General features: G+C 47.2%; 1 protein-coding gene across 2 annotated transcripts in view; it reads right to left on the reverse strand.

Moving 5' to 3' along the window:
• Positions 1-6,910: 6,910 nt before the first annotated feature.
• The window catches only part of LOC144497551 (vitellogenin-like), a 107,526-nt gene continuing 98,695 nt past the window's right edge, over positions 6,911-15,741 (reverse strand). For both annotated transcript variants that reach the window (XM_078218971.1, XM_078218970.1), the window contains one exon: positions 6,911-7,122. In XM_078218971.1, coding sequence (XP_078075097.1) covers positions 7,001-7,122 — 122 coding nt within the window. In that variant the 3' untranslated portion in view covers positions 6,911-7,000. The remainder of the gene's footprint in view (positions 7,123-15,741) is intronic.

Consider the following 15,741-nt stretch of genomic DNA (forward strand, 5'->3'; position numbering starts at 1 on the left):
ATAAGAAGGATGTGGAAGCGCTGGAAAGAGTGCAGAGGAGATTTACCAGGATGCTGCCTGGTTTGGAGTGTTGGTCTTATGAGGAAAGGTTGAAGGTGCTGGGGCTGTTCTCTCTGGAGCGGAGGAGATTGAGGGGAGACTTAATAGAGGTTTATAAAATGATGAAGGGGATAGATCGAGTGAACGTTCAAAGACTATTTCCTCAGGTGGATGGAGCTATTACAAGGGGGCATAACTATAGGGTTCATGGTGGGAGATATAGGAAGGATATCAGAGGTAGGTTCTTCACGCAGAGAGTGGTTGGGGTGTGGAATGGACTGCCTGCAGTGATAGTGGAGTCAGACACTTTAGGAACATTTAAGCGGTTATTGGATAGGCACATGGAGCACACCAGGATGGTAGGGAGTGGGATAGCTTGATCTTGGTTTCAGATGAAGGTCGGCACAACATCGTGGGCCGAAGGGCCTGTTCTGTGCTGTACTGTTCTATGTTCTATTCTATGTTCTATGTTCTAAAAGACAAAATTGTACCCACCTCTACTACTACCTCTGGGCACTTTTGTATCTCTCCCCTCTCACCTTAAACCTATGCCCTCTAGTTTTAGACTCCCCTACCTTTGGATCTCTCAGGTTTGAAAAACATTGTTTAAACTAATTATAGCTTAGAGTGATACTGATTTCGATAGTGTAAGGAAAGGCTTAATCAGACTCCCCTGAAACGTATTAATGTTGTGTTATCATTAGATTGGGGCAATAGTATGCTGTAGATTTTGCTGGTAAATGTAACAACCACAAAATTGTTAAATTAAGACTAAACATAAAGCAATGCTCAGTTTCTTATTAAAAGACATTTCAGCATTACCGATGAATAATTAGAGAGAATATGAATAAAATGATACAGATTTCTGAGGGATATAATGGCTGGGACTCCCCCCCCCCCCCCCCAAAAAAACTAAGTGTCTAATGGGCCGGCAGACGGGAGAATTTACACCCGTTTCTTTGGGCACAATTTCACGAACCTCTGGCACTCAGTGCATCGCAGAGTGTCTTAGAGGGATTGATGTCGGTAAGTGGGAGAGGCGGGGCCTTATCCCGCTGGAGAGGCCGGAGTCAGCGTGCTGAGCGAGCCATTGCGCATGCGCCGATCTCCCCACTGACAGATCGGTGCATGTGCACTGGCCCAATCCCCATCCCCCACATCGCTGGCCCCCCGATCCCTGACCACCCTGATTGTTTCCCAACTCCCCCCTCCCCTCCCACCATCCCCTCCCCCCCTGCCAATCACCTACCCCCCCCGACCCCCCCACCCTCGGCCAACTTGAGCAGTGCAGCGGGCGGGGAGAATCCCGGTCATCATTTGTGGACACATCCACCTTTCTGGAAGCTGGTGATTGTGAAGGAATGATGCGTTTACTAATAATCAGAAGTTGCTTGATAAAATGGCAATTGCACCAGTGAAACTATTATTAATAAACTGCTGGGGAGTTGTTCTTGTCTCCTGAAAAATAAATGGGTAAAATTGGTTAAGCTGAGCAGAATTCTTCTTTGGTGTTGTAATATGAAGTACAGAAATGTATGGACTTTGATATCAGTAGGAGCAAGATAAGGATATGGAAATGGATGCTGGAATTGTATTAAATTAAGGTACTGGTCATTACAATGTTTGACTGTTTGAATCTTTTGACGAAATGAGCTAAATTGTCCCATATATTTTAATTATTTGTATCCTTAATAAATCTGTGACCACCGACATTGTGTCCACGGTTTCTATTGATTTGAGGAGTGAATTATAATGCGGACGCGAGGGCCTAGTGGAATTATCGCTAGAGACAATAAATCCAGAAACTCAGCTAATGTTCTGGGGATCTGGGTTCGAATCCCGCCACGGCAGATGGTGGAATTTGAATTCAAGAAAAAATATCTGGAATTAAGAATCTACTGGTGACCATGAAATCATTTTCAATTGTCGGAAAAACCCATCTGGTTCACTGATGTCCTTTAGGGAAGGAAATCTGCCGTCCTTACCCGGTCTGGCCTACATGTGACTCCAGAGCCACAGCAACGTGGTTGACTCTCAACTGCCCTCAGGCAACTAGGGATGGGCAATAAATGCTGGCCAGCCAGCGACGTCCATGTCCCACAAATGAATAAAAAACATCAGTAAGAACGCACCAGTCCTCCCAACCAATAGGAGGCAAAACATTTCCTTTGCAGAGGAATCCGGAAAGATTTGTCAGAGCCTGACATTTAAGCTCCTATAAGAGCAAAATCTGGGACAGGTTCAATAATGAGAGGTGGCTCCGTTATTATTGAAGTCATTATTGGGTGTCCTTGATTCAAAGCTGATGGCCACTGAGGCTATTTTACCGGCATGCCCACCCCGATTCCGGGGGCAGGCGAGGCTCGGAGAACGGCATTCTCTGTTGGCCTCGGGCAAGAACAAAGAACAAAGAAAATTACACAGGAACAGGCCCTTCGGCCCTCCAAGCCTGCACCGACCATGCTGCCCAACTGAACTAAAACCCCCTACCCTTCCGGGGACCATATCCCTCTATTCCCATCCTATTCATGTATTTGTCAAGACGGCCCTTAAAAGTCACTACCGTATCTGCTTCCACTACTTCCCCTGGCAACGAGTTCCAGGCACCCACTACCCTCTGTGTAAAAAATCTGCCTCGAACATCTACTTTAAACCTTGCCCCTTGCATCTTAAACTTGTGCCCCCTAGTAATTGACTCTTCCACCCTGGGAAAAAGCTTCTGACTATCCACTCTGTCCATGCCTCTCATAATCTTGTAGACTTCTATCAAGTCTCCCCTCAACCTCCATCGTTCCAGTGAGAACAAACCCAGTTTCTCCAACCTCTCCTCATAGTTAATGCCCTCCATACCAAGCAAAATCCTGGTACATCTTTTCTGTACCCTCTCCAAAGCCTCCACATCTTTCTGGTAGTGTGGCGACCAGAATTGAACACTATATTCCAAGTGCGACCTAACTAAGGTTCTATAAAGCTGCAACATAACTTGCCAATTTTTAAACTCAATACCCCAGCCGATGAAAGCAAGCATGCCGTATGCCTTCTTGACTACCTTCTCCACTTGCATTGCCACTTTCAGTGACCTGTGTACCTGTACACCCAGATCCCTCTGCCTGTCAATACTCTTAAGGGTTCTGCCATTTACTGTATATTTCCTATCTGTATTAGACCTCCTAAAATGTTCACATTTGTCCGGATTAAACTCCATCTGCCATCTCTCTGCCTAAGTCTCCAACCAATCTATATCCTGCTGTATCCTCTGATGGTCCTCATTGCTATCCGTAAATCCACCAACCTTTGTGTCGTCCGCAAACTTACTAATCAATCCAGTTACATTTTTCTCCAAATCATTTATATATATTACAAACAGCAAAGGTCCCAGCACTGATCCCTGAGGAACACCATTTTTCACAGCCCTCCATTCAGAAACGCACCCTTTCACTGCTACCCTCTGTCCTCTATAACCGAGCCAGTTCTGTATCCACCTTGCCAGCTCACCACTGATCCCATGCGACTTCACCTTCTGCACCAGTCTGCCATGAGGGACCTTGTCAAAGGCCTTACTGAAGTCCATGTAGACAACTTCCACTGCCTTCCCCTCCCCTCATCAATCATCTTCGTCACTTCCTCGAAAAACCTGATCAAGTTCGTGGGACACGACCTCCCCTTCACAAAACCATGTTGCCTCTCACTAATACGTCCACTGTGAGCAAAGCTGAGGAGTTTTTGCAGACATGAGTCATTTTTATTGCAAACTAGGCCAGTGGAAATTAGGTTGGTTGAGAATCAGAGCCTATATCCTCAAAGGAAAGGAGCTGGAATACTCTCTGAGAAAGTTCAATGCTTTGGAAGGCTTTGAGGTTGAGATTAGTGCTGTGTATTCTCAGTGGACTGACCAGTGAATCTGTGAGATGTATTCTTGTCATACCTGCTATATAATGCGTAACTTATACTGACTGCAATTTGGTTATTAATTCATGAATAATTTATGCCGATTTTGATTTGATTCTTAAAGTAAAAGTTTAGAAAGTGAAATATTGTCTGATGTTTTTTTTTGAGTCGTTGGATAAATTTGGTTCCTTTGGTTTGTTGCCTTCAATGGGAATTGTAATAGAAGGCAGATTAATTTAAATGCAAATAATCCCACCCTGTAAAAAGCAAGCTCAGTTGTAAGGCGATTTTGTTTGTAAATTGTGTGGTGGTAAAAATTATCGCAATGATGCTGTTTCTCTGCCGGTTTTCTCCACACACACACACACACACACACACACACACACGCACACACATGCACACACACTCACATACACACACACTCACACACACATGCACGCGCACCCCTACCAGCAAGAGTCAAAGTGTCATACAGCGGAATTTTCACATCCCACCTGCCATGGGAATTGGAGCAGGCGGGACACGGACCATACAAAGGTCCGTTGACCTCAGGTGGGATTTTCCGGTCTTGCTATTGGAAAATCCCGCTCCTTGAGTCATAGAGCGATACAGCACAGAAACAGGCCCTTCGGCCAACCAGTCCGTACCGACAATGGCACCCTCCCAGCTAGTCCCAATTGCCCGTGTTTGGCCCATACCCCTCTAATCCTTTCCCATCTAGGTACTTATCCAAATGCTTTTTAAATGTTGTTATTATACCTGCCTCGACCACTTTCTCCAGCAGCTCATTCCATATACACAGAGTTGCAGTCAGGAGCCAGACCATTCTGAGACTCTCCCCTCACTGGCTGAGGAACAAGGTCAGTTGTAACATCCATCATTGCTTTCCCCGGACAACAGAACAGAACAGATCCTTTTTGGAAGATCTTGCATGAGTATGGCTTGTCAGGTGTCTCAGGTAACTAATAGAACCATAGAACCATAGAAAATTACAGCTCAGAAACAGGCCCTTTGGCCCTTCTTGTCTGTGCCGAACCATTTTATGCCTAGTCCCACTGACCTGCACTTGGACCATATCCCTCCACACCCCTCTCATCCATGAACCCGTCCAAGTTTTTCTTAAATGTTAAAAGTGACCCCGCATTTACCACTTTATCCGGCAGCTCATTCCACACTCCCACCACTCTCTGCGTGAAGAAGCCCCCCCTAATATTCCCTTTAAACTTTTCTCCTTTCACCCTTAACCCATGCCCTCTGGTTTTTTTTCTCCCCTAGCCTCAGTGGAAAAAGCCTGCTTGCATTCACTCTATCTATACCCATCAAAATCTTACACACCTCTATCAAATCTCCCCTCAATCTTCTACGCTCCAGGGAATAAAGTCCCAACCTATTCAATCTCTCTCTGTAACTCAGCTTCTCAAGTCCCGGCAACATCCTTGTGAACCTTCTCTGCACTCTTTCAATCTTATTTACATCCTTCCTGTAACTAGGTGACCAAAACTGTACACAATACTCCAAATTCGGCCTCACCAATGCCTTATATAACCTTACCATAACACTCCAACTTTTATACTCGATACTCCGATTTATAAGGGCCAATGTACCAAAGGCACTCTTTACGACCCTATCCACCTGTGACGTCACTTTTAGGGAATTCTGTACATGTATTCCCAGATCCCTCTGTTCAACTGCGCTCTTCAGAGTCCTACCATTTACCCTGTATGTTCTACTTTGATTTGTCCTTCCAAAGTGCAATATCTCACACTTGTCTGCGTTAAATTCCATTTGCCATTTTTCAGCCCATTTTTCTAGTTGGTCCAAATCCCTCTGCAAGCTTTGAAAACCTTCCTCACTGTCCACTACACCACCAATTTTTGTATCATCAGCAAACTTGCTGATCCAATTGACCACATTATCATCCAGATCATTGATATAGATGACAAACAACAATGGACCCAACACCGATCCCTACGGCACACAACTAGTCACAGGCCTCCACTCAGAGAAGCAATCCTCCACAACCACTCTCTGGTTTCTTCCATTGAGCCAGTGTCTTATCCAATTTACTACCTCCCCATGTATACCTAGCGACTGAACCTTCCTAACTAACCTCCCATGAGGGACCTTGTCAAAGGCCTTGCTGAAATCCAGGTAGACAACATCCACCGCCTTCCCTTCATCCACTTTCCTGGTAACCTCCTCGAAAAACTCTAATAGATTGGTTAAACATGACCTACCACGCACAAAGCCATGTTGACTCTCCCTAATAAGTCCCTGTCTATCCAAATATTTGTAGATCCTATCCCGTATCACACCTTCCAATAACTTGCCCACCACCGACGTCAAACTTACTGGCCGATAATTTCCCGGATTTCTTTTGGAACCTTTTTTAAACAACGGAACAACATGAGCCACCCTCCAATCATCCGGCACCTCCCCCGTGAATACTGACATTTTAAATATGTCTGCCAGGGCCCCTGCAAGTTCAACACTAGCTTCCCTCAAGGTCCGTGGGAATACCCTGTCCGGTCCTGGGGATTTATCCACTCTGATTTGCCTCAAGACAGCGAGCACCTCCTCCCCTTTAATCTGTAAAGGTTCCATGGCCTCCCTACCAGTTTGCCCTATTTCCGTAGATAATGTCCCATGTCTGGTCATTTCCAATTGAGCTATTAAGCGAGTTTGGAGGTGCAAGCATACCTCAGCATTCATGTACCCCAGTAACAGTCCCAAAGGACCACAGACTTTTATCCACTTTGAGGGAGAGAGCTGGTGGTGATACAACCTGTGGATCACCACACTACAGGTCAGGGGCAATCAAAGCTACCATTTAAAGACTAAGATTTACTTTAAGGCAACATGCAAACTGTATGCTGGATGATAAATTAATTTGCTTGCTGATTTATTGAGTAAAACAAATTACAAATTAGTGCATCTAATACAAATTTATTTTTAAAAATAATTCAATGTGTTACTATTGTGTCACATGTCTTCATTTCTTTAATTGCAACAGTAAGAGAGATATTTATCCTGGGGACTCTGCATCAGATAGACAGAAATGCCAGTTATCTGCTTAGCTGCATTGAGAAGGGCATGAACAGGTGGTGTGGGCTTCAACAGCGCCTGTCAAGTCTTCACTCTTCTGACCAAAGTTGGCCGATACCAGCTGTTCGTCACTTGGATTCGCTTGAGAATCTGCAAAATATTAAACCGTGTTTAGTTTGCCCCAGGGAAGATCCCAGTGTGTTACAATGACTCATTATAACATTATAGTGCTGCTACTAAGATACAGATGATAGTCTACAAGTAACTGCAGAGGGGATCCCATAGAAATTTATGAAATTCTAACAGGGTTAGACAGGGTAGATTCAGAAAGAATGTTCCCAATGGTGAGGAAGTCCAGAACCAGGGGTCATAGTTTGAGGGGTTAACCTTTTAGAACTGAGGTGAGGAGAAATTTCTTCACCCAGAGGGTGGTGAATGTGTGGAATTCACTGCCACAGAATGTAGTTGAGGCCAAAACGTTGTGCGATTTCAAGAAGAAATTAGATATAGTTCTAGGGGCTCAAGAGATCAAAGGATTTGGGGGGAAAGGGGATCAGGATATTGAATTTGATGATCAGCCATGATCAAAATGAATGGCGGGGCAAGGCTTGAAGGGCTGAATGGCCTACTCCTGCTTCTAGTTTTTATGTTTCTATAGCTTGTTGTCAGTTCTCCAGAAGCATCTCAGGTCCACATTTTGTACAATTAATGGGTTAATGAGGAACCTGGGCCGGGGCACCTGGAGAACTTTGCTGCTTTTTTTTGCAAATGGATAAAGGTGCACAGCCTGACACTGAGCTCAGCCATTGCTCTTGTAAGGGCTGACACAGCCACAATGGGCCAAATGGCCTTCTTTTGTACTATAATCGTGCAATGGGTGGGACTCCCCCCCGCACTCATTCCCACCCCACCCCCCCCCCCCCCCCCCCCCCGACTTGTAACGGTGGACGTGGGCCATTGGCAGGTGGCAGGAACTTCCATGTTGCTGATGCCCTCTGCCACCGGGGAACCTATGGCGGGGTATCACCATCGGCAGGACTGAAAGACCCTGTCGGTGGGAATGGCTGGAAAATCCCCACTCATAATTCTACCTTAGATAAGAGCTGGGATCTTAGTTCTAGGTGAGGGAGGTAGTATTTAACACAATCTCCAACTCCCGATTTTCATCGGCCTTTGTGAGAACACCAGAGGTCCAACCTTCCCCTTGGATCACCCCATTCCCTTTCACTTCTCGCCTGCTGTCAGACAGACACATTGCTCTGAAATGTCACCCTCACAGCATAAAGGGAGAGTCTGGAAAATTCCCAGCCTGGCCTGCCCATCTCAGGAGAAAATGCCTGCAAAGATGGGATCTCCATCGGCGTGGGTGCAGGCTGGCGTGAGGATAGTTGATGTGGGAACGAGGACAAAGGCAGTCACAAAGGATGCCAGGTTCCAGGTGGCTGTTTCAAAGTTGCTGTGGGACTTTGTCCTAAACACACAAAGGCCCTCCAGCCCTTGCCCCTCACTCCCCCTCATCACCAACGCACTCCCCATGCTCCACCCATACCACCTCATTCCCCCACCACCTATTCCCCCTCATGCTCCCAATGGCAAGCAATGCCCCTCCACCCACCCCCTAAGGTCCCTCATTCCCCCCTCCTCCATGCCAAGCGGTGGCACTTCCATGCCCATTGATCAACTACACACTGATGTAGAAGCAATGAACCATATGGTGGCATTATGCATAAAAATAAAACTTAAAAAAAAGTGATTCATTCATAATTTTCCTTTGGGGAAAAAAGTTTTAAGAAGTCGACTCACTGCAGGACAATAAAAGTGCCAATCATCCAAGCCCTCTGTAGTAAACAATAAGAAAAATCACAAGCTTTTGAAACCACTTAACCTTGTGTAAATAAACATTGAGCAACTGGCCACAGAGATTGAGCCTGAGCTGTCAATCAAGCAATGTTTTCCCTGGGGTGTACTGTTTCAATGAGAGTAATGGGCCTTTTTTAAAATATTAACCTGTAATAAAGTTAAAGGTTATTTATTAATCACAAGTAAGACTTACATTAACACTGCAATGAAGTTACTGTGAGATTCCCCTAGTCGCCACACTCCGGCGCCTGTTCGGATCAATGCACCCTAACCAGCACGTCTTTCAGACTGTGGGAGGAAACCGGAGCACCCGGAGGAAACCCACGCAGACACAGGGAGAATGTGCAAACTCCACACAGACAGTGACCCAAGCCGAACCCAAGTCCCTGGCGCTGTGAGGCAGCAGTGCTAACCACTGTGCCACCGTGCTGCCCAAAGCATCCCTGGCAAGGGTAGCATTTATTGCCCATCTCTAATTGCCCCTGGGGTATAGCAGAGTGACTTGCTATGAGAGAGCAATTAAGAATCAACCACATTAGTCGGATCGGACGTCACATAGGGACCAGACTGCATCGGGGTGGCAGATTTCCTTTCCTTTCACCTGATCAACCACATGGGTTTTTATGGCAATTTGATAGTTTTATGTTTATTATTAATTACTGAGACTGGCCTTCTTATTATTCTGGATTGATTTGCGTGCAAGTCCCCCTGTTGCCATGGTGAGATATGAACTATTTCTCTAGTCCAGTAACAATGGGTGGGGTTTTACAACCCAATGGTTGGGCCATTGAATCTCCTGTGGCAGGTCCCACCACAGCGGGACTGGAAAACTCTGACCTTAGTCACTTTTCTGACATATGCAGAAAACATAGGGTTGTTGTAGTGGGGGACTTTAATATCCCTGGCACAGACTGGAAAGTGCTTAGAGCTGGGGGTCCGGACGGGGAGGAATTTGTAAAATGCGTACTGGAAGGTTCTTTGGAACAGTATGTAGATAGCCCGACTAGAGAGGGGGCTATACTGGACCTAGTTCTGGGAAATGAGCCCGGTCAGGTCGTCAAAGTTTCGGTAGGGGAACATGTGGCAAATAGTGACCACAACTCTGTTAACTTTAGGATAGTAATGGACAAGGATGAGTGCTGTCCTACGGGCAGGGTGCTAAATTGGGGGAAGGCTGACTATAGCCGGATTAGGCAGGAATTGGTGGATGTTGATTGGGAGAGGATGTTCGAGGGTAAGTCCGCGTCTGGCATGTGGGAGTCTTTGAAGGAACTATTGATAAGGCTGCAGGATAGGCATGTGCCTGTAAAAAGGAAAGATAGGAAAGGTAGGATTCGAGAGCCGTGGATAACCAGGGAAATTGAGGATCTGATTAAAATGAAAAGGGAGGCGTACATTAAGTCCAGGCAACTGAAAACAGATGGAGCTCTGGAGGAATACAGAGAGAGTAGGAAAGATCTCAAACGGGGAGTTAGAAGGGCAAAAAGAGGGCACGAGATGTTCTTGGCAGGCAGGATTAAGGAGAATCCTAAGGCATTCTATTCATACGTTAGGAACAAAAGAGTTGTCAGGGAGAAAATCGGACCTCTCAGGGACAAAGGAGGGGAATTATGCTTAGAACCCAAGGGAATAGGGGAGATCCTAAATGAATACTTTGCATCGGTATTCACGAAGGAGAGGGGCGTGTTAACCGGGAGTGTCTCGGAGGGAGGTGTTGACCCGTTAGAGAAAATCTCCATTACAAGAGAGGAAGTGTTAGGTTTTTTAGGGAACATTAAAACTGACAAAGCCCCAGGGCCTGATGGCATCTATCCTCGACTGCTCAGGGAGACGAGAGGTGAAATTGCTGGGCCTGTGACGGAAATCTTTGTCGCTTCTTTGGACACGGGTGAGGTCCCTGAGGATTGGAGGATAGCGAATATGGTCCCGTTGTTTAAGAAGGGTAGCAGGGATAACCCAGGAAATTATAGGCCGGTGAGCTTGACGTCCGTGGTAGGGAAGTTGTTGGAGAGGATTCTTAGAGACAGGATGTATGTGCATTTAGAACGGAACAATCTCATTAGTGACAGACAGCATGGTTTTGTAAGAGGGAGGTCGTGCCTTACAAATTTGGTGGAGTTTTTTGAGGAAGTGACAAAAATGGTTGATGAAGGAAGGGCCGTGGATGTCGTCTATATGGATTTCAGTAAGGCATTTGACAAAGTCCCACATGGCAGGTTGGTTAAGAAGGTTAAGGCTCATGGGATACAAGGAGAAGTGGTAGATGGGTGGAGAACTGGCTTGGCCATAGGAGACAGAGGGTAGTGGTCGAAGGGTCTTTTTCCGGCTGGAGGTCTGTGACCAGTGGTGTTCCGCAGGGCTCTGTACTAGGACCTCTGCTATTTGTGATATATATAAATGATTTGGAAGAAGGTGTAACTGGTGTAATCAGCAAGTTTGCGGATGACACGAAGATGGCTGGAATTGTGGATAGCGAAGAGCATTGTCGGGCAATACAGCAGGATATAGATAGGCTGGAAAATTGGGCGGAGAGGTGGCAGATGGAATTTAATCCGGATAAATGCGAAGTGATGCATTTTGGAAGAAATAATGTAGGGAGGAGTTATACAATAAATGGCAGAGTCATCAGGAGTATAGAAACACAGAGGGACCTAGGTGTGCAAGTCCACAAATCCTTGAAGGTGGCAACACAGGTGGAGAAGGTGGTGAAGAAGGCATATGGTATGCTTGCCTTTATAGGACGGGGTATAGAGTATAAAAGCTGGAGTCTGATGATGCAGCTGTATAGAACGCTGGTTAGGCCACATTTGGAGTACTGCGTCCAGTTCTGGTCGCCGCACTACCAGAAGGACGTGGAGGCATTGGAGAGAGTGTAGAGAAGGTTTACCAGGATGTTGCCTGGTATGGAGGGTCTTAGCTATGAGGAGAGATTGGGTAGACTGGGGTTGTTCTCCTTGGAAAGACGGAGAATGAGGGGAGATCTAATAGAGGTATACAAGATTATGAAGGGGATAGATAGGGTGAACAGTGGGAAGCTTTTTCCCAGGTCGGAGGTGACGATCACGAGGGGTCACGGGCTCAAGCTGAGAGGGGCGAAGTATAACTCAGACATCAGTGGGACGTTTTTTACACAGAGGGTGGTGGGGGCCTGGAATGCGCTGCCAAGTAGGGTGGTGGAGGCAGGCACGCTGACATCGTTTAAGACTTACCTGGACAGTCACATGAGCAGTCTGGGAATGGAGGGATACAAACGATTGGTCCAGTTGGACCAAGGAGCGGCACAGGCTTGGAGGGCCGAAGGGCCTGTTTCCTGTGCTGTACTGTTCTTTGTTCTATATCCCATGTTGTGGAGTAAAGAGTTCTCACTTGTTTGGCACCTTATATCAAAATCTTCTCGAGTAGTCCAAACCACAATAGGCAGCACGGTGGCACAGTGGTTAGCACTGCCGTCTCACAGCACAAGGGACCTGGGTTCAATTCCCGCCGTGAGTCACTGGGCCCGATTTTACCATTGCGTCGCGCCCGTTTTCGGGCACGAAAACATGGTAAAGTCAGGTGTGAGGCCATTAATGCGATCCGCGCCTACGTCCGCGCAGATGCCCACTTTATCAAGGCCTGAATATGGCCACAATCCGATTCGCGCCTGAAACGGGTGCAACGGCGATTTAAATGCATTTACATGCATTTAAATTGAATTAATGGGCTACCCACCCAACTTTACCAGCATTTCCCCCTTTACCATCACGTTCGCCCGTCCAGATTCAGCACGAAACAGACATGCTCAACAAAGGTCTGTTTCGGGCGCTCCAGCCTCTGAAGAGGTAAGTCCAGAGCTTCCTATGGCTCTCTGACTCAGATCGGTCATGGGGGTTGGAGGGAGGCGGGCCGGTCATTCTCTGGTGAGGAGGGGAGGGAGAAGGGAGGCCGGATCATTTTCTGGTGTGTGGGGGGGGCGGCGGCGGGTCAGATGTATCGCTGGTAGGGGGTGGGAGGGAGGACAGATCGTTCTCTGGTGGATGGGGGGAGGGAGGGAGGCCCAATCGTTGTCTGGTGGTGGGGGGAGGCAGAGGGAGGCCAGATTGTTGTCTGGTGAGGGGCGGGGTGTGAGGCCAGATCATTCTCTGGTGGTGGGGGAGACGGGGGGGGGGGGAGGGGGGGGTTGGTGGGGCAGGGGAGGGGGGAGCGAGAGGGGGACCGCTGCCACTCTACAGGCAATCAGTGGGGTGGGAAGTGGGGTACTGGGTCGCGATCGGTCTGAGTAGGCGGGGTGGGGGTGGATAAGGGGGACAGTTATGTTGTGGGTGTGGGGTGATGTCTGTGGGGGCCATCACTCTCACTTTTCGCTCCGGAACCGCTTTATCCGACAGTGACATGTTTTTAAAAAATTTTCTCTCACTGCGCATGCGCAGTTCAAAGCTCCGATCAGAGCTGCAGTGTTTCAGGCGCGATAAACCCCACCCACAGCGCCATTCAGACTTGCAAATTTTTTTTCAGGCTTAGTGGTAATGGGAACAGATTTCCAAGTCGGATCTGAATTGCGCCAAGATTCAGCACTTAGAATGAAAATAGTAAAATCGGGCCCAGTAGTTTGTGTGGAGTTTGCATGTTCTCCTCGTGTCTGCGTGGGTTTCCTCCGGTTTCCTCCCACAGTCCAAAGATGTGCTGGTTAGGTTGATTGGCCGTGCCAAATTGGCCCTTAGTGCAGGGGATTAGCAGGGTAAATATGCGGGGTTATGGGAATAGGGCCTGGGTGGGCTTGTGGTCGGTGCAGACTCGATGGGTCGAATGGCCTCCTTCTGCTCTGTAGGGATTCTATTCAATGAAATCACTACGCTAAATATATTTGAACTGGTGCAGTAGCACTGAAATTCAGTGTGGACTGTTCACACTGTACTTCCAGGTGCCCTGTCAATGGTTAAAGATCAATAAAATCTCGATAGCATTTCAGGACCAGTGTGTTCAATGTTGCACGATGTTCCAGGTTGCGTGAAAAAGAACCAACAAGAATAGGGTAGGTGACCAAAGGAATGAGCTAAATGATTTTCAGGAGCTTGTTGAAGGTCGGAAATATGTACCAAGGTGACGGGACTTAGGGAGAGAGTCATTGTCTGATTCCGTGGGTGGGCGAGACTCGGAAAACAGCATTCTCCATTGGCCTCGGACGGAACTGTACGAATCTCAGGCGGACGTGTGGTAAAATTCTGCCCATTGTCTGGAATTTTACCGGCCCGCCTGCCACGGGAATCTGAGTGGGCAAGGGGCGTACAATGGGAAGGTGTGTTGACCTTGGACAGGATTTTACGGTTTCGGGACAAGCGAGGCTGTAATCTCTTGCCCATTGAGTGCAGGAGAATATTGTCAGAAGCTACAGAAGGATATAGATAAGCTGGAAATTTGGGCAAAGAAATGGCAGATGGAGTTCAATCCTGATAAATGCGAAGTGATGCATTTTGGTAGAAATAATGTAGGGAGGAGCTATATGATAAATGGCAGAACCATAAAGGGTGTAGATACGCAGAGGGACCTGGGTGTGCAAGTCCACAGATCCTTGAAGGTGACGTCACAGGTGGAGAAGGTAATGAAGAAGGCATATGGCATGCTTGCCTTTATAGGACGGGGCATAGAGTATAAAAGTTGGGGTCTGATGTTGCAGATGTATAGAACGTTGGTTCGGCCGCATTTGGAATACTGCGTCCAGTTCTGGTCGCCACACTACCAGAAGGACATGGAGGCTTTGGAGAGAGTACAGAGGAGGTTTACCAGGATGTTGCCTGGTATGGAGGGGCTTAGTTATGAGGAGAGATTGGGTAAACTGTGATTGTTCTCCCTGGAAAGACGGAGGATGAGGGGAGACTTAATAGAGGTGTATAAAATTATGAAAGGCATAGATAGGGTGAACGGTGGGAAGCTTTTCCCCAGGTCGGTGATGACGTTCACGAGGGGTCATAGGTTCAAGGTGAAGGTCGGGGGGAGGTTTAACACAGATATCAGAAGGACATATTTTACACAGAGGGTGGTGGGGGCCTGGAATGCGCTGCCAGGCAAGGTGGTGGAGGCGGACACACTGGGAATGTTTAAGACTTATCTAGATAGCCATATGAACGGAGTGGGAATGGAGGGATACAAAAGAATGGTCTAATTTGGACCAGGGAGCGGCACGGGCTTGGAGGGCCGAAGGGCCTGTTCCTGTGCTGTATTGTTCTTTGTTCTTTGAATGAGGTTCCGTTACTATGGCAGAGGGTGGAGCGTAGACTGGAAAAGCAGAATGCAAAGCTGTAGGATGTTGCCAACGGGAAGGCGGGAAGGATTTTTAAGCAAGGAGGAAGATTTTGAAAGTCAAAACGTGTTGACAGACACTCAGTGGAAGTTAATGAGATGAGCTGATAGGTAGGATCACTCAATGCGGGGAAGGATGTTGAGTTCTGCTGCTGAGGAACAGAATGGTATATAGATGTAAAGCGTCTCAAATTTGAAGAATCCTATCGCCACTACCAATGTTCTGGGGGCCCGGGTTCGAATCCCGTCACGGCAGACGGTGCAATTTGAATTCAATAAAAAAAGTCTGGAATTAAGAATCTACTGATGACCATGAAATCATAGTCGATTGTCGGTAAAACCCATCTGGTTCACTAATGTCCTTTAGGGAAGGAAATCTGCCGTCCTTACCTGGTCTGGTCTCCATGTGACTCCAGAGCCACAGCAATGTGGTTGACTCTCAACTGCCCTTGGGCAATAAGTGCTGGCCAGTCAGCGATGCCCATGCCCCACGAATGAATAAAAAAACTATATTGAAGGATCGTGCTCCAGACACTGTGAAGCGGTCTCCATAGTCATGCTTCAGTGAAGAGCATATTTTTAGTAACAGGATATAACTATATACATACTTGCAGTAAAAGGTACTGTTATGGA

Source organism: Mustelus asterias, chromosome 8, assembly GCF_964213995.1.
Source record: "Mustelus asterias chromosome 8, sMusAst1.hap1.1, whole genome shotgun sequence".
NCBI classification, from domain to species: domain Eukaryota; kingdom Metazoa; phylum Chordata; class Chondrichthyes; order Carcharhiniformes; family Triakidae; genus Mustelus; species Mustelus asterias.